Raw genomic sequence first — 19,176 nt, forward strand, 5'->3', positions numbered from 1 at the left:
CATGCCTATCATGGAGCCTGTCTTGGGACTCGATTTCACAACCATGAGATCATGAACTGAGCCAAAATCAAGCGTTGTTCACTTAACCAACTGAGCTACCCAGGCACCCTGACAATATTTACTTTTTCAAGCATTGTTTTTATTGCATCAAAGTTCATTATAAAATTATTTTTATAAACTATGTTGGCTACTCTCCATTTAAATTAATGATTTGCATTAGAGAAAAGAAGAAATTCAGGGGAGTCATCATTTGCTCACTCACTAATATTATGTGCTACAACTTACATCAAGCAGTGAGTCAAAAATGAAACCCTTTGGTGCCTGGGTGGCTCAGCCGGTCAAGCTTCCGACTCTTAGTCTCAGGGTCCTGAATTCAAGCCCTGCCTTGGGCTCAGCGCTTGGCATGAAGACTACCTAAGGAAAAAAAAAAAAAGAATGAGACCCTTTCTTTTCCCCAATTGATTTTGCATTAAACATTACTTTTAGTTAGCACCTTGAACAACCCTACAAGAACAAATTAGTATTCCATTTTCATTATAATTAGGTAACTATGTACAATACATAGATGCTTAAACAAATTCTACTAGCTAGATGTTCCTATTTTTTCATATCCTATATATGTCCTTATTTAGTCAAATAAGAAGAAATAAGAATTCAGATATGACTCAGTATCAAAATCCTTACTGGCCTTACTATTTTTAAGGATCATTAAGCTACTGAGTCTTAGTGTCATCGGTAAAACGGGTGTAATACTTACACAACCTTATAATGATTGCATAAAATAATATGGATCAAGGGAGTAATACCATGTCAAACATACCAAAGGCACATAATAAATGTTCATTCCTTCCCCCACTCCAGATGATGCAAAATAAGGGGAAGAGGGGCAACTGGGTAAAGATAGGGGCATGTATCCATTAGACACAAAAATGTTGAGAACTACAAAATAAAATTTGCTGGCAGTGTGGAAACTCTTTAAAGACCTATACAATTCAACATTATACCAATACATGTTTAAGTGTAATTTTCTAAGTATGCCGTCACTTTGAGAACAATTTTCTCATTTATCAGTAACTTCTACGTACATGCCCAATCAATAACTGCCGAAGAATCATAACCCATAGTGAACTGAATGTCACACAGAGCCAAATGTCAAAAACAATGATATTACAACAAAAAAGTTTATTCGCTGTTTAAATTGCGTGGATTTAAATATATACTATTCTATTTGATACAGAGTGAAGCCCTTCCCCCGCACCCCCGCCGCCTCCTTAAAATAAGGCGCCTGGGAATAAAAGCTCTGGAAAGGGCTTAAGAAATCAGGTAGAGAACGCAACAGGGGGAATGAAACAACTTTCTGAATTCCTCCTTGTCAAGGGAAAGTTGACGCCTCTCTAAGCCTGGAATAAAGCTACCGCAGCCACAGCGAAATCAAATGGCACGCTATCTGGCGTTCTCGGCACTGGTCCGTCTACGCCTGTCCTAAGGAATTAGAGTTTTCCCTTTCCCCACGCCCCACAGCTCAGGCGAGAACACGCCAGCACGCTGCGGGCACCCACCCGGATGACTCCCCGGGCTCCCAAGACTCCGCTTCACAGCCAACACCCACCAAGTCCTGAGCCGCCACCCCCCAAGCTCCTCCTGCGCCCATCTCGCTCCAATATTCGCACATGCGTACACCCAATAAAGAGAAGTCAGGGCGCTCCCCCTCGAGGTAGGTCCCCACGCCCAGCTGCCACGCAGCCAGTCCTCCTGCCCTTCTTCGGGCCACCGGCTTCGCTATTCACTAATACGCATGTGTAATACGGTGCCGCCCAGCACCCCTTTAGCCGGCAGGGGTGGGGCGGAGGGCGGGACCGAGTTTCTTGCGCACGCTCCGGGCATGCGCAGTGCAGCGGTTGAGGCGCCAGCTGTCGACTTGGAAGTTCCGGGGAGGCAGCGCATGCGCGAGTGTACGCGTTGCCGGCGAAGAGGGGAGCCTGACGACTCGGAAATTTGAATACCACAGTAGCATGGAGTGTGACCTCATGGAGACTGACATCTTGGAGTCGTTGGAAGATCTGGGGTAAGACTGCCAGGGTACGGGTCTCCTAAACCTCACACTGCCGGCCCCCGGGAACACCTCCTCCGCCCCAGTCGGGGACACCTGCCTTTGCACGCCGCACCCGGTGGCTCCTGGCTGTCGCCTCCATATGGCTCCCGGACCCCAATGCCACGTCCACTGTCTGCCCTGCCGGGTCGGGGCCCTCCTAACGCGACGACCGTAGGCCTGCCCTGTGCTCCCTGCAGCCGAGTTACCCGCAGCGTTTGTCAGTCATGCGTGTCATTGTCTGGGCTCTGGGTTCTCGCCACCCCCCTCCCCGAGCTTCTCTTCTTGCTCCCCATCGTCTTGCCCTACCCCCTCACTCTGGAGGTTGCCAAAGTTGATTCTCTTTTTTCCTACTCGTTCTCCAAACTTCTGCTCGTGTCCTGAGCCCCTGCTCCTACCCCACCCCATTTTCTCTCAAAAAAATCTCCTTTGCCCAGTCATCTCTGCATGCACTCAGGCTTCCCTAAGCCACATGCCTGCATCCATTCCGCTAGCCACCTCACTTATGTACCTAACCTGTCACCATCTTCATGGGAACCACTTGCTGTTTCCCCTGACAGTGACACTCTACTTCTTTAAGCCACCATTAGTCCCGACCCTTAGAGTCCTCTTCAGCCACCACATCCCCTGCATGTTTGTTGTGCATTTTGTCTCTTCTTACAGTTACCCAACCATGATTTAGTATCTAGAAGCTGGGAATAGGGCTTCTGATCTCTCTGGGTCACTGAGATCAGTGTACTCTATTAAAACTTGAGAATTTAGAACCTTTTGGACTACGGGTGGTTCCAGAAATAAACTGTGGAATTACATTATGTGTCTACAGGTAAATGGTGTCCAAAAAATACAGATTTAGCTAGCTGTATTTATAAAATAACAAGTCCTTTGTCAAAACTCTCCCCAAGGGTGTTCATGACATGGAAACCTTTGGGGGAACCTTTCTTTAGGAAAGTCCACCGACGGGGCCGCTGGGTGGCTTAGTCGGTTAAGCTCTGACTCTGGCTTATGTCATGATATCATGGTCTGTGAGTTCAAGCCCCGCATTGGGCTCTGTGCTGACAGCTCAGAGCCTGGAGCCTGCTTCAGATTCTGTCTCCCTCTCTCTGCCCTTTCCCCACTTGTGCTCGCTCGCACTGTCTCTCTCTCTCTCTCTCAAAAATAAATATTTTAAAAAGTTAAAAAAAAAAAAAAAAGGAAAGGAAAGGACACCATGAGGTTCTCAGAGTCTGCCCATTTAAGTAACTTGCTGTCCTGGTAGAAATTTTTGGGAAAAGAATTGGTGGTGTTTATCTTTTTTTGTTAAAGTGAATTATCATTGTCTCTCTCTTTGGAGCTTGCTCTGAATTTTCAGAATATTCCAGACTTTAGGGGGCTTATTTCTTTGATTAGAGTATAGGTAAAAGTCACATTCAGCAAAATGGTCTCTTTGGCAGACATCTCAGACTAAATTGATTGCTCACATATGAATCCATTCATTCAGTAAACATTTTTAAGGAGCACTTGTGCTCTGGGGCAGTGTTGGGCTGATCATTTACTAGCCCAAAGTGAGGTAGAAGAGAAATTCACACTGTGAGAAAATGCTGCGAGAACTGAGGACGAAGGTTTCTTTACACTTGGAAAGCAAATAAAGTCCCAAAAGCTTCCTAGAAGAAATGACACTTAAGGTTAGCATTGAAGGAGTAGTAGACTGAGGGAAGAGAGCCTTATTTAAATGGAGTCATTCTGCTTGGGTAGATGCTGCCTAAAGAACTGGTGATGGATGCTGTTTCTTCCCATTATTGTTCTACCCTTTTCACTGTATTTTCTGGAGTACTAAAAAAGTAGTTGTTACTGTAATCATTGTAATCAAGTAAACATTTGAGATGGGTTGTAATGTACAGTCCATCAGATTGAACCATCAGATTTTCTGAAAACTTTGCTATAAATTTTAAGCAAAACTACTGAGTTTGATGACATTCAGTCATTAAAATTCAGGCCTAATTGATTGACATGTACGTTTAAAGGATTCACTGAGAATTATTACAGTTTAAATGACTATCGTTTATCTTTAATCTGGCACACAGTATAAATTCAATAACTATTTGTAGAATAAACTAACAAATTCTAAATGTGTAACACAAGGAGACATTTGTAGGCCTAGTCTCTATATTGCAGTATCTAATAATTTGTGGGTTGAATCTAGATGCCAGGCTATATAATCTCACTTTTTGTGTAAGGTTTTTTCCCATTCAATTCAGTGTATAAACACTTAAGTGAATTTTAAAAGAACCAAATTATTGTCATTTCTCGAACATCTCTGTACCTCCAAACTTCAAATTATCTTAAGTATACTTAATGTTCATCTTTAATAACAGTGTTTTTATCAGTATTTCACTTAAAAGATAAAATAATCTTCTGAAGAACATATATTTTAAAATTGCTTTGAGAATGACAGGATCTTTGGTTCTAGTTATATTCTAGGCTGGGGTTCATTATTACTGTTGTCTTTTATGAATATGTGAACATTTAATAATATTTTAAGATTATGCTTGAATCACTTAAAAAGGGTTAGGATTCAGATGCACCAGTTTGCCCAGACATCAACTTGCCAGCAGTTATTCATGTTTTAAATAAATCCAGACATTTCTTGAGTACTAGTATGTCTTAATAGTCTTAACTGTCATTAAATATAGAAAAAGCAAATAATTGATTAACTGACAAGTTTTTGCTTTTAAAGAAAGTCATTAAAAAATTATCTAATTCATTTCTGGAAAAATTTCTAGAAAAGATAACCTAAGTTATATTTCTGAAATTGTAAACTATAGTATAATGAGCTATCACTTTTTAATGTTTTAATTTCAATTAAGTTAAAGAAAATCTTTGTACAATACGAGCTTTCAGTGAATGGATAGAAGTTGACATAATTTAGTAGTGTATATGATTCTATTAAATACTCCTATGTATTTTGAAGAATTGAAATGCAATTACCAAGTAGCTTATTTTTCTATTTTGTTAGATTAAAATTAAAAACTTAAATTTTATTTTCTGTAAATTTTATTTGTATTTGCAGGTTTAGAAATTGGTCCTCTAACTACAAATAATACATAGATAAATTGTATAAAATATTAGGTGTGATTTTATATTCTTCTGAAGTATAATTTTTTACTTACCAGTTACAAGGGTCCATTGTTGGAAGATGGCGCTCTGTCTCAGGCAGTCTGTGCTGGAGCCAGTTCCCCTGAGTTTACCAAACTCTGTGCTTGGCTGGTGTCTGAATTAAGAGTGTTCTGTAAACTAGAGGAAAATGTGCAAGCAACTAACAGTAAGTAAACATTCAGTTTTAGGTGCAAAACATAAAAGTAAAATTGGGGTATTGTCAGTTGAACATTATTAGTACTAAACCTGAAGTTTTAAGTTTTTTCTAAGTGTAAAAAGAAAAAAAAAACATTAAAAGTTGAAGTTAAGTGAAAGTTGAAAAGATCTTATTACTGAGATACAGAAATGGGAGACAAGTATTGCATATATGAACTTTCCATTCTTTGTAAAACATGACTTGTGAGCTCTTAAATTGGTGGCTAGAACTCAAAGTTGGAATGTTTTTCTTAGGACCACTAGATTCCAGGAGGACGTGTGGCATGTAAAGTAAATGCATTACAACTCTTTTATACACGGGAAGAAAGAGAAAGAACACTTTCTTAAGAAGTTTTCTGTATCGCAGAAATGTATCACTAGATCCACCACAATCAGATGCAGCACCATCAGATTTACAGTGTTGAGAGCTGTTTTATACTTGCCAATTTTGTTATTGTATTAGCACTACTTTGTTTATTCTGCAAAAGAGACAGAAGCTTGGAACCTAACACTACACCATCTGGCTCCCTCCTACCATAGGTAAACCTACAATGGGAGACAAAGATAAATGCCTACTTGTTAACCTACGCTCATGGAGAACTATACACATACTCCCCACCCACACCCGACACAATCCCATTTGAAGAGCTCACGTTTTTACATGTTTAGTATATTTAATGTGCACATGTTAGTTGCAGCCGTTTGCAATTATTAAGGACACTGTAGCGTAACAGTAATGATAGCATGGCTTACATTTATTGAGCATTATGTTCTAAGCATTTTCTATGTGTTAACTCATTTAAAACCTGAGGCAGGTTTTATTGCTCTTTTATACATGAAACAAGAAAGCACAGCTAGGTTAAATGCGTTGTCTGAGGTCACACAACTAGTGCATATCACCAGAGTTCAACCCCAGCAGTCAAGATTGGGGGTCAGCACTCTTAATACTGCCTCTTGGCCTCACATTTCAGAGACTATAGGAACTTGTGAAAACATGTATACTAGATGATAACTATAACCTGGAGCCCCTTTCAAAAGAAAACATCTCATAGAAGCCAACATACAAAACAGGTAAAGTGTACCTATTTGGTTGAAGTTAAGAGGGAGTATGTTTAACACAAGCCTCTCCTCCTCCCTGGCTCCTTGTAAAGGAGTTATTTGGAATTTGAGTTTACAGAACAGTTTGCAAAACAGTAATACAGCCTTCCCATTTTACAGATGAGAAAATGAACTCAGATCAAGTGATTCAGAGTTTGTTGATTTTTGCCCCTGTGTGATAGAAAGCCATTAGAAAGAATGGTAAGGAAGAAGGGGCATTGTTTTTCCTTGGTTCACGAGATAAACTCTGTACTTAACGTGTTATGGGAATACAGAATTACAAGTCATGTTTGCTAACTTCAGATTTAATCTCATTGGGAATGTTAGGCACAAATGGAACCACTGGAGGTTAGTACAGTAATTCAGTGCTTCACTTTATGGTTCACAGCAGGAGGAAATCAGTGAGCGCAGCAGCACTTGGGGAAGGTTCTATCAAGGAGCAAGACCACTGGGCTTTGATGGGCAGGTGAGGTTTGATAGATGAGAAGCACATAGAGGGCCTATCAATCGCAGGGAATAACTTAAATGAAGGCACAGACGTGGAAATGAGTCTGCCTGTTCCTTCGACAGTGAGGAGACTGGCGTGGCACAAATGGAATATTTGTGGAGGTAGAGGGTAACTACTATATATATGTCACAGGTACTACTACATAGCAGTTCGCAGGGAAGGTAAAGTGGAGAAGCCGTGAAGAAGAATCTTTAAGGGCAGACAGATAATTAGATTAGGTGAGGTAGAAATTAGGAAACCATTAAACATTCTCCAATAAGGGAATAACCTAATGAAAACTTCTCAAGAACAGAAGTTGGCAGTGGTGTGAGAAAGGAAGGATTTAGAAGTCAAAGTAACTTGTGTTAGGAATATCCTGTTAAAACTTTCAACTTACATATATAACTTTTATGCTAATAAGAAAAACAATTTTTATTAAACAAGGTTATTTTAATTCTTAAAAGGCCCGAGTGAAGCTGAAGAATTCCAGCTTGAGGTGAGTGGGCTACTAGGGGAGATGAACTGTCCGTATCTTTCACTGACATCTGGGGATGTGACCAAGCGCCTTCTCGTTCAGAAGAACTGCCTCCTTTTGCTCAGTAAGTTCATAGCTACTAGAATGTAGCTGTTATTTTTTATTCATGTTTTCTTTGACTAATAAACTGGCTGTTTACTATTTCATTATGGATTGAAATCAGAATGCTACATATTTTAAAGAAAACTATTACATTTTCAACTTAGAAGCTAATCGTGGTCCTGTGCACTGGTAGCAGCGTTGTTTTGTAATTACTCCTCTTTTATCATTTAACTTTCCTGGTACTCGAAGTATTATGCTTCACCTAATGTGACCGTAGGTAGTGCCCAGTATTCAAGTGTGTGATCATTAAACCTTAGCGTTCTGGACTGGAAGCACATTTTAAAACAGACTAGGAAGGTAGTGTGGGAATAATGAAGATTTTTTAAAAAAATTAAAGTGTTATATATTGTGGGTATTTCTTTGTGGCTGGGTAATTGGGGGTTTTGGTTTTGTTTGTAAATCTATCAAATTACAATGTAAAATTTTCTGGAATAGTATTTGAATTTTTCCTGCACTTACTGATCATTCTGGGAAATAAATTGTTACAAAAACTTCTTTCTTTCCATGTTTTTTGTATACTAACTACGATTTCTTTCTTCACCCTGAAAAACAGTAAGTAGACTCACAAATTTTATTGCCTTAAGTGAACCCTGCAGTAAACACAGCCAGTAGTCTTAACTCACAAGTTTTGTAGCATCTGAGACACATTTAGATTAAGCTTTGGTTAAGTGAATATTATAGTTCTTATTATGACATAAATAGGTCGGGGTTTTTAAAATATTGTCTTTATAACTGTGGTTTCTGAATAATGTGACAGCTCTAATTTTGAAAGTTCAGTTTTTTAAAAATGGTGTTCATAGCCATTATACCCAGACACTGAGTTATTCCAGAATCACTTTCATAATTTCCCCTTTGTTGAATGATTTTTGGGGGGTGGAGGGGGGTATACACATAAGGTTAGATACTGCTTGAAATACTAATACTGCTGCATGTAGTTCTTAGGTGTGCTTTCAGTATCCTTCAAATTGTGCAATTTCTAGAACTGGCTCAGCCACAGTGTACTCACTTGTTCTTCCTTTGTAACCCTGCTTACCAAAACCTAGTATTTGGCACTCGAGATATGTTATCTTACATAGGAAGATAAGAACTTTATGGAAAGCTTAGTAATGATCATGAATAACTAATGTTTTCAAAGAGCTAAGAGTTTGGCCTTTTTAGTGTTCATACTTATAAAAACCACTTTGAATATAAATCTTTATAAAATGCCTTTGACTCTTTCCTGTTTCTTAAGCAGACTGCACTGAATATTATTTTGGACTCGGGGTCATAATTTATAGACTTTAATTTTTTTTTTAATGTTTATTTTTTGAGACAGAGACAGAGCATGAACGGGGGAGGGGCAGAGAGAGAGAGAGAGAGAGAGACACAGAATGCAAAGCAGGCTCCAGTCTCTGAGCTGTCAGCACAGAGCCCAGTGCAGGGCTCGAACTCACAGACTGTGAGATCATGACCTGAGCCAAAGTCAGAGCCCGAATGAGCCACCCATGCGCCCCTAGACTTTATTTTAATGTGCTATCAACTCAAAAGCTCCTCAGTAATATACAACTGTTTGCTTCTCAACTAAATGACTAAACCAACTAAAGGTTATGCTGCTCTTGGAATTCATGCACATATACATTACTCCCTCCTCTATCTTTGCTTCTGCTGTTTCCCCTTTAAAATATTCCCCTCAGTTTGTATTCCCTCTGTCATGCTAGTATTTATGTACATGTGCTCATTTTCTTTTCGCTCTGTATAAATATTTCTCATCTTTCCAAGTATCAGTTGTCACATCTTAATGCTATAATTTTACTTCTCCAGCACCCTTGAACTTCTTAATATGAAGCTTTTAATACATTGTGTTCCAAAGGGGAATATAACCAATCTCGTTAGAATTGTTAGTAGACTAGACTTTGAATGAGTGGCTAAAAAACTCTCCTGTGTCTGGTTAAGAAGTTTTGGCTGTTCATTGCCTGTCTGGTTGTCCAATTATTTCCCTTAGGTAAAATAAGTCAGATATCGGAGTTCTTAATAGATGAAGAATTATTCATCTTTTTATGCATATATTCTTTATTCCTAACTAGATTGCCAGTAGAGATCATCTGTTTTGTTTTGTATTATATTTCCAGTACCCTTCCTAGTACTTTGAACTTCAGTTACAGTTAATGTTTTTTTTATGGGAATTGTATTGGTGAACTAATTTTATGGATGCCTGAGCTATGTTGTCCCAAATTTGGAGAACCAGTTTATTAAATCATATGATTTTCTAGAACAAGGGTTGGCAAACTTTTTCTTTACAAGGACAAGGCGGTGAATATTTTCAGCTTCGTAGGCCATAAGGTCTTTGTCACAACTCCTTAACTCTGCTGTTGTAGCATGTACCAGCCAGAGAGGTTATGGAAATGATCATGGTAGTGTTCCAGTAAAACTTTATTTAGAAAAACAGTGGTTATTTTCATGACCATGGAGTTTTACTTTTTTGGTCTTTTAACTCATACAGTTTGCTGTATGGAACACATTAAGATTTTATCAAAACCATTTAGAATGACCTTTCCAGCAGCTTGGCTGTTATTTATGGTTCTAGCATAACACCTTGGGTATAGGAAATGAGATACCCAAGCTGATCATTCTTTGGTATTTCTCATAGGACTTAAGAGCCCAGAAAATGTCTTTTTCCAAAACTCTCTTTCTAATGTCAGAAGGTTCTCACTTTGTCACATAACCGGAAATCCTGAGATCCAAATGATTAATCATCTTTCACAAAAATTTAAATGTCCTTGGGAAGGTTAAAGAAATAAGAGTAAATATTTTATACCTTCAGTCACCTGAAGCAGATTGCAGCCCTCATTATACCTGGCTGAAATCAACACATAAGGGGATGATATTGATACAGAAGGACTCTGCCAAGGAAAGCTTAGAAAGTTCTGTTGATGTTTTTCAGGGGAGTTGGGGGGTGTGGGGAGAGAAGGAGGAAGGTAGGGGAAAGGGAATATTGAGAAGATCAAAGATGGAAGAGGGGTTTCTTTGAACAGCCAGAGAGGGTGGCATTAGGCTACTGGAGGCTGTGAGAAAGGATCTTTGGGGAATTCCGTGCCCTTCCCCTTTTGTAAGTTAAGTTTTTATTACTTGAAAATGTTTTATGCCGGTTCTGAACAGACTACCTAAGTTTTGGAACGTAAGAGAGCAAGAGAGTTCCATCACTGCTGCATGTCAGTAGTGAGAAGTAAAAAAAAATAATAACCAGTTCCAACTGTTGCTGAGGATTGCCACCTGCCACCTTTGGTAAATTTGTTAGCAGATGCCAACCCCTGTTCTGGATAGTGGGATAACACAGATCCAGATTTTTAGATGTGATCTACCTTATTACTTTGGTTTCAAAGAAGAATCACTTATTTTAAATCACCCTTTAAACATATATTGATTACATACCTGAATTACAGAACCAGTTTATATGTTATGTCATTTGCAGGTAAAAATGGTTTTCTTTTCTTGTTTTTATCCATTCTTGCAGCTTTAAAAGTTACGTATCACTAGGTCTATAGAGTTGTGACTCCAGACTTATGACTATTAACTGTAGCTGTATCTCATTTTGAAATCTTATTTTGTTTACTTCAGCATACCTCATCTCAGAACTAGAAGCTGCCAGAATGCTCTGTGTGAATACTCCTCCAAAAAAAGCTCAAGAAGGAGGCGGTAGTGAGGTCTTTCAAGAGTTGAAAGGCATATGTATTGCTCTAGGAATGTCCAAACCTCCAGCCAATATAACTATGTTCCAATTCTTCAGCGGGATTGAAAAAAAAGTAAGACCTTTAGTACCAGATTGTAGTGTATTAAAGGCATAGTCCTACATTTGTTTGAAATGAAGCAAGTTAATTTCTCTAAATGGGAACCTAATGTGCATATTATTGTTACTAAATGAGTTTTGGGTTTTAAATCCTAGATACCTTAAAGAGAAATTAGTGCTTTACTATTTTTTTAAACTTGTGAGCATGTTTCTTTTTCAAAAAGGAAGCTTTATGCTTTGACTTATAAACTGAAATAAGCTAGGTATAATGTAAAAAGAATTAAGACTTAAGTCCTTTTTAAAATTTTATCACTGAACTTTGAGGCAATTAATTTTTAAGGTCTTTATCATTAAATGTTATCACCTTCCTTTCCATTGACTGGACAGAAAAGGATGTCAATGTTTTTGGTTTTTTAATCCAGTCACTTTGAGTCTTACATGTTTCAGATGGCAAGCTAGGTTTGTTGACCACTACTAACAACCTAGTATGTGAAAATAAGTCAGAATTATTTTTATGCCACATGTAATCTACAGTTAAGAGGTTTTAAAAATATAATTGACTAGGAATAAGCAATTTTAATACATAAATATAAGAGAATGGTATTTGTTATAGCAGAGTTATTCTCTGTATGCATATCTGCTGGACTCTAAGAATTGGTACATTTGCATTGTGGGGTCAGTGGACACCATGATGCACAAATTCGGCTGAACTCTACAGGGGAGCAGCACTGTATCCATAGTCTATATTTTCTGTGTGTTCATTCATCCATTCAGCAAATACCCATTGAGTGCCTACTGTTGTCAGGCACTGTTCTAGGTACAGTGAAGGAATCATGCTTCCATAGGCACTTGAGGAGTGGGACAAGTGAGTGTCTTTATCGTGTGGGTCTTGTACATTTCAAAACATCCTCCACCTTTGCCTCTGTCAGGAATCTTCTTTTGATGGCAAGATATGATGGGAAATGGGAAGATGAGGAAGATATGTTTTACTTGTAGATTTGTTTATTCATTCATTTATGTGTTTGTGTCAGTTAAAGGAGACCTTAGCAAAAGTTCCACCTAACCATGTGGGAAAGCCTTTATTGAAGAAGCCAATGGGACCAGCCCACTGGGTGAGTAGCAGTCATCTTGAATAAACTCGGTAAAGAACCATCTGCCTCTCTCATGGTGTTGACACTTACAGTTTGTGTTGTTTATGTTTTCTGATATGTAATATCCTAGCTGGACATTCTCAGAATCAGTTTTGTGAATCTTAAGATTTAGGCAGAATAATTTTATTTGTGTATGATTAGAAGCACTTACCTCATAATTTGTAAATATTTCACATAGCTAGTAAAAAATAAATTGCAGTCGAGTATGTTTCTAATTGCCAAATGGGTTGCCTTCAAGCCAAAAATGTCACTGGGCTAAGCTTCACACAGTGAAATATGGGAAGGCTTAATGAGAATTCTGTGCTTATTCTTTATTATGTTTTGAGACATTGTTTTGCCTATTTTTTCATCAACTTACTATAACTTTTAGTACTATATCAAGTAATTTGCTTTGTGCTAAGTGCTGGGGAATTAATTGGTTATGAATGAAGCAGACACAAGTTTCTGCCCTCTTGGAACAGGGGGTCAAGCAGACTTAAATTCTAACTGGTCTTTTAAATTTTGTTTTTAGGAAAAGATAGAAGCAATTAACCAAGCCGTAGCCAATGAATATGAAGTTCGGAGAAAGCTGCTAATAAAACGTTTGGATGTCACTGTCCAGTCTTTTGGCTGGTCTGACAGAGCTAAGGTACATACTAAATAATTTAAAAGAGCAGAGTATTTATAGACATGATCCTTAAACATTCCTAGCACAGGTTAGCTATGGTGGAGACTACAAGAGAAATGCATAGGAGACACATACAGGAATTTTTCTTTAGTGAGTTGCTGAGTAGCAACTCTTCCAGCTATTCAGCAATAATGAAGAAAACATTTTTTTCAGGCTTTTCAGTTTTTTTTTTTTAGCAAAACCGTATGTTTTAGGCCCTACTAAGAGTACCCATTTGTAAGAGAAATGGATAGAGTATTTAAAAATCACTAAAATAAAAAATTTTGAAATCACTTGTTTGCTATACTTAAAGCTAACAATTTAATTTGCTACTTAAAGTGAGAAATACTGGATTTAGCAAGACCAGATATTACTGTGCATTTATAGAGAATTGGAGAATCTGGTAAGACTTCAGTTTTACTTCAGATTAAATGAGATAATCCAGGTAAAGATCTTGGTCATTCAACAGATATTTATTAAATATTAAATATCTACTATACGATCAGTAAGCGGAAAGAAATTGGCACACTTGACTAATTTGACCTCCTTAGAACCCTGAAGTGGAGCTGATCCTTGAATTTATGGGGAGGTTGGTCCAAATGTGTATGAGGTATTCCCTTAATAGTATATTCCTGTTTGAAAACAGATTTTTTTTCTGAATTTTAGTTAACTGACTCTGAAATGGTTTTTATTTAGTTCTCCGGTTATTTGCTAATAATATGTTATTTTCACCTGAAATCTTTAAACCTTAGCAAAGCCCTATTTGGCTGCTACATTGTTGGGGTAGATATTTATCAACTTACAATTCTTCAGTGTTGGAAAGGGGTTTTAGAGATCGGTCTTAATTCCCCTCATTTTGCAACTGATGAAAATGGAGGCTTTGTCTGAGACCTCACAGCTACTTGGTAGCAACACATGGCGCAAATGGTTCTCTCCTGTGACTGTTGTAGGAAATACCAGAAACAATCATTTCACTCTCAGCGGGGTCCATGCACTTGAAAAACAAAAACCTTGCACCTCTTGTAGCTAGAAAACCGTCTACTGACTGACGTCAGTGCACTGACTGAGGCACTGACAAACCGCGGTCCTGAGTTTGGCATCGGCATGACAGCACAGGGCATCCTGACCCTGTGTGTTGGAGCTGCTGTTTCTCTCCCCATTTTGGACATCTCTAAAATAATCATGTTTAGTCTAAGTGATATTTAATATCCTTTTGAACCATAATACACAGTGATTTTACAAACTATATTAAATGTATTGGGGAAGATCAGCATTGTACAGATTACTTACACAAATCTTTTTTTTTTGTTTCCTCTAACGGAATTTAGGTACTGCTATCTCATTTTGAAACTTGGTTTTAAATAACTTCATAGAAATTACTTTATATGCACAAAATGAACTTGTTTCACATAATGAAATTTATGTACTTGTATCACTTTGAAATTGCATTTTAAGTCAGTTTTATTTGCAACATAAAACTATTTTCTCAAAAGTGTTTGTTTCCATTCAACAAACAGTGAGTCGAGCACTTACTATAGGTACAAGTGGAAAGAAATACAAGACATTCAGGAAACATTCCTCCAGACAAACTATGGAATGACAATCTCTTTATCCTATTAATTATTAAAGAAAACTTTTTCAAATAAAAAGTCACTGATCATCCCATTGTTTTAACCACAATAGCTGTTTTCATTTTTAGTATTATCTCCCTTCTTTTGTCTATATACACAATCATAACAAACCTTTTTACATTCTATTTTTTCACATAATTTAAACATTTACCGTCCATATTTTAAGACCTGCATATAACTGACACCAAATATTATTTGTCTTTGTGCTATTTTACTGTGTATCGTACTTGTAACTGTTGCTTCCAAAATTTAGTAGATTGGAGATTGTTGTTTCTCACATTTAGATTAATTTGTCTGGGAAACATTTCTTATATTTGTTTGAACTTGACTTTCTTGTGTGTGAAATTTCTCTTTATGTCCTTTGCTCATTTATCTTTTGCAGTCTTGTGTTTCACACACATCTAAGTGGCCTGCCCCGGTATCCCAGTTTCCCAGTGTTTTGTCTCTCAGGAGCTGACAGTTTTAGTCATTAACTTATCCTTCTACTAAATGGTTAATGTACACCTTTTTTCCTTATTTATTACTTACAATAGAGGAAAGTATTACACAGGGGGATCACTCTGGAAGAAATGTGTCCTGTTAACATAATTAGTACAAATTAATCATAGCTAACATTTTTTCTCATTGTAAGTAAAGATGGGAAAATTAAAAAGCAAAATTACTGAAATGGTTTACATCCTTGTATCTACCTAGATAAAACGAGTATGTTTGATCTGAGACCAATGGCAGGGGGGAACCTTTTTACGTTTTTGGCCCCACAATCCTAAAGGGAAGCCCCTTGACCCTTTGTATCTCCCTCCGAGCCACCTCCCAACATTATTCTTTGCTCTATTAGCAGGTCTCACAGTTGTATCTTCAGATAGTTATTGACTAGGTTGGAGCAGTGGTGAGTATAATGTTTCTCCTCCAACCTTAAACCGAGTAACATTATCAGACATTTGGGAAGTCTTGAACATATTTAATATCAGTGTCTCTTTTTCATTTTGAAAATTTACTTTTGTCTTTGAACACTTTGTTTCAACAGAGTCAGACAGAAAAATTAGCAAAGGTTTACCAGCCAAAACGCTCAGTCTTATCTCCTAAAAGTACTATTTCTGTCGCCCACCTTCTGGCTGCAAGACAGGACTTGTCGAAGATTTTAAGGACAAGCAGTGGCTCTATAAGAGAAAAGACTGCCTGTGCCATCAATAAGGTGATTAAAGTATCTTCACTTTTCTTTCACATACATTTATTTCTATTTATAAAAATACAGCAGTTTAAAACCTCTTTCTTACCCCATAGGTGTTGATGGGCAGGGTGCCTGACAGAGGAGGTAGACCCAACGAAATTGAACCTCCACCTCCAGAGATGCCACCATGGCAGAAAAGGCAAGATGGCCCCCAGCAGCAAGCAGGAGGCCGAGGAGGAGGGAGAGGTGGTTATGAACATTCCTCATATGGAGGACGAGGAGGTCATGAACAAGGAGGAGGGAGAGGTGGACGTGGTGGCTATGACCATGGTAGCCGCGGGGGAGGAAGAGGAAATAAGCATCAAGGAGGCTGGACGGATGGAGGGAGTGGAGGAGGAGGAGGAGGTGGCTACCAAGATGGTGGTTATCGAGATTCAGGTTTCCAGCCAGGTGGCTATCATGGTGGTGGCCACAGTGGTAGTTATCAAGGCGGTGGTTATGGTGGCTTCCAAACATCTACATATACAGGAAGTGGTTACCAGGGTGGTGGATACCAGCAGGACAATAGATACCAAGATGGTGGGCATCATAGTGATCGAGGCAGTGGTCGTGGAGGGAGAGGTGGTCGTGGAGGCCGGGGTGGACGTGGAGGCCAGGGAGGAGGTTGGGGAGGAAGGGGGAGCCAGAATTATCACCAAGGGGGACAGTTTGAACAGCACTTCCAGCATGGAGGTTATCAGTATAATCATTCTGGTTTTGGACAGGGAAGACATTATACTAGTTGAGGCTACGGAACCTTACATTTTGCTAGAGCTCAAGTAATAGAAACTTAGTTTCAGAATTCTGAGTCCAGCATCAATTTTGAATTAATGTGAGACCACAGGTGGCAGGCAGATTCCTGCTTGGCATAAGTACTTGTAGGTCATCATTCAATTCTGTTTTTGTTTTTTTTTTTTTTTAAGGACTTACATAATGCAGTTTGTTTGAGAAACATATACAACCTCTCTCCTTTGTATGAAGAATTTTTTAAAAGGTAATTAAAATTGCCTTTAATCGACCAGTAGACTAATTCCACAGTCAGAACACGTGTACTTTTTGGGGAAGAAATTACTTGAATAAGTAGTTTTCAAAAAGTTTTGAAAATGAGGATTCTCCTAGATTTTTTTAGATTTACAACTAGGAAGGCTTCCTCATATTAACAGTCCATTTATATGTGTTTTCCTTGAAGTATTCTAATGCCTATTTTCCAAGCACAGTTCTGCCCCGATTGGCTTTTTATTCAGAGAGATTATGCCACATTTGCTTCATGATAGAACTTTGGGTCTGTTCCTATTAAATGAGCTCTTCTGCAGATAGCACATTCAGTAGCCTTATTCTTTTGATGGAATACTGTACCATATGCTCAACTCTGAAAACCTTGAACACGGCCAAAATCCGTAAAGATTATAAAAGCAAACTAAGTTGTGAACCTATAATACATGTAGGCATTTATATAGTATAGCAATTCAAACTGACCTGCATCCATTCAAAACAAGTTCCTCCTTAAACCTTATTTTTACTTGAAATCTGTTAGAAGAAACAGCAAACTGAAATTTGTTTTATGCACGAGTTAATACCACTGGCTCAGCAAATACAAAATTAGTTTGCTTGGGGCAGGAGACTTTTTTTGTAATGGAAGAAATGCACTACCAAGTAAGAGGACAGATTTTTGCTTAGTGCAGGAGGCCCTTTATTATTGCTGCAGAAAACAAAAGCCTGGCTGAGTTGATGTTTTACATTCTCCTTTACTGAAATCTACATGAAGCTTCGGGCTGGGTTTTTGTAAACGTAAACATTGTCAAGCTGTGAAAGAAAATGGCTGGAGGTGTGCTTTGTGTGAAAGGTGAGCAATAAAGTATCTGTATGTTCTCTCTCTGGTTTGAGTTTTCTTTTAGCTACTTTTAAACACTGAATTATTGTGGATACTTGTTTCCAGCTTAAGAGCTAATAGTTTGTTTCCCCAAAGATTATTGAGTGTTTCTTTAAAACATAATTTGAAATGAAAGATAATCCTTATCCTAAGGCCACAAATAATTGAAAAATACATATTTCCAAATTTACCTTTCACTAGAACATTACAGCTAGAAAGCGTCACTACTCATTTCTGGCCACTGGGGGGAGCTGTTGTTACACAATGTATTAGGCAAAGATAAATTAATGACCCTAATCTTTCAGGGTTTTTTTTTTTTTTTTATTTCGCCATTCTTCCTACGAATGAGGCACATTTTTCTTAAAAGGAAGTGAATTGAAAATATATGTTTGTAAAAGCAGGAATAGTATTTCCTTTTCCTACTAAATGTCTTGCCATAGAATAGCAATATTCTTTTTGCTATTGAGATAGGCACATTCTTTTGGTACCTAAAAACCATTTTAAAAACCTACCTTGATCATTTTGTTAATTTTACCAGTTTTTTTAGATTTTTTGGCAAGACTTTACCATCCTAAAAGGTTCAAACTTGAAGATAATTGAAAATACTCTTACTTATCATTAAAGATTTTTAAGGTCTGTCTTGAACGTTGTAATTATTGGTGTCTCTATGCTATTAAATATATTTAGTATGTATAGGGATGTCCTATCGGAAATAAAATTGTCAAGGTTTCACATCTTAACCTAGAATGTATTCACAGTAGTTACCTTAACATTTGCTTTATCTGTTTTGTAACCAAAGACTCCACAGTATACCTAATGAATATGTTTCATTCTTTTGACAAACATAATTTTGATTTATCTTTGTGGTTAATAGACTGCTTTTCAAATTTGAGCATGTAAGCAAGCAAATACACATTTTTTTTATGATGGCTCTAAAATTTGCATCTCCATTTTCTGCCTCAAACTAGCTTTTTCCCCCCCATTATAAACCCACAAAAAGATGGTCTTTTAGTTTCTCCTCTTTGACAGATTAAGTTCTCTCTGAATAGGGTATCTTTCAAACCACCAGTTTGCCATTATATTAAAATAAAGTTCTGAGATTTTGTGTAGGGCGTGTATTGATTTTACACATATTCGTAACTTTAACTTGCAGTAAACAATAACTTACTAGAGTAGGGAAGGTGGGAATTTCTTGGAGAAATAAGATAAAATGTTTAGATGGGAATTTTTGACATATGAAATCTTAAAATACTGTTAACTTAGATTGAGA

General features: G+C 37.8%; 1 protein-coding gene across 1 annotated transcript; it reads left to right on the plus strand.

Annotated features, from left to right (window-relative positions):
* The first annotated feature begins 1,907 nt into the window (after nt 1-1,907).
* On the plus strand, nt 1,908-17,905 carry FAM98A (family with sequence similarity 98 member A). Its single transcript, XM_007082427.2, has 8 exons — nt 1,908-2,065; nt 5,239-5,387; nt 7,466-7,600; nt 11,233-11,417; nt 12,433-12,513; nt 13,064-13,180; nt 15,854-16,021; nt 16,111-17,905. The coding sequence occupies exons 1-8, from the start codon at nt 2,013-2,015 to the stop codon at nt 16,780-16,782; spliced, it is 1,560 nt and encodes a 519-aa protein (XP_007082489.1). The 5' UTR covers nt 1,908-2,012; the 3' UTR covers nt 16,783-17,905.
* Nucleotides 17,906-19,176: the final 1,271 nt, after the last annotated feature.

This window comes from Panthera tigris, chromosome A3 (genome assembly GCF_018350195.1).
Source record: "Panthera tigris isolate Pti1 chromosome A3, P.tigris_Pti1_mat1.1, whole genome shotgun sequence".
Taxonomy (NCBI): Eukaryota; Metazoa; Chordata; class Mammalia; order Carnivora; family Felidae; genus Panthera; species Panthera tigris.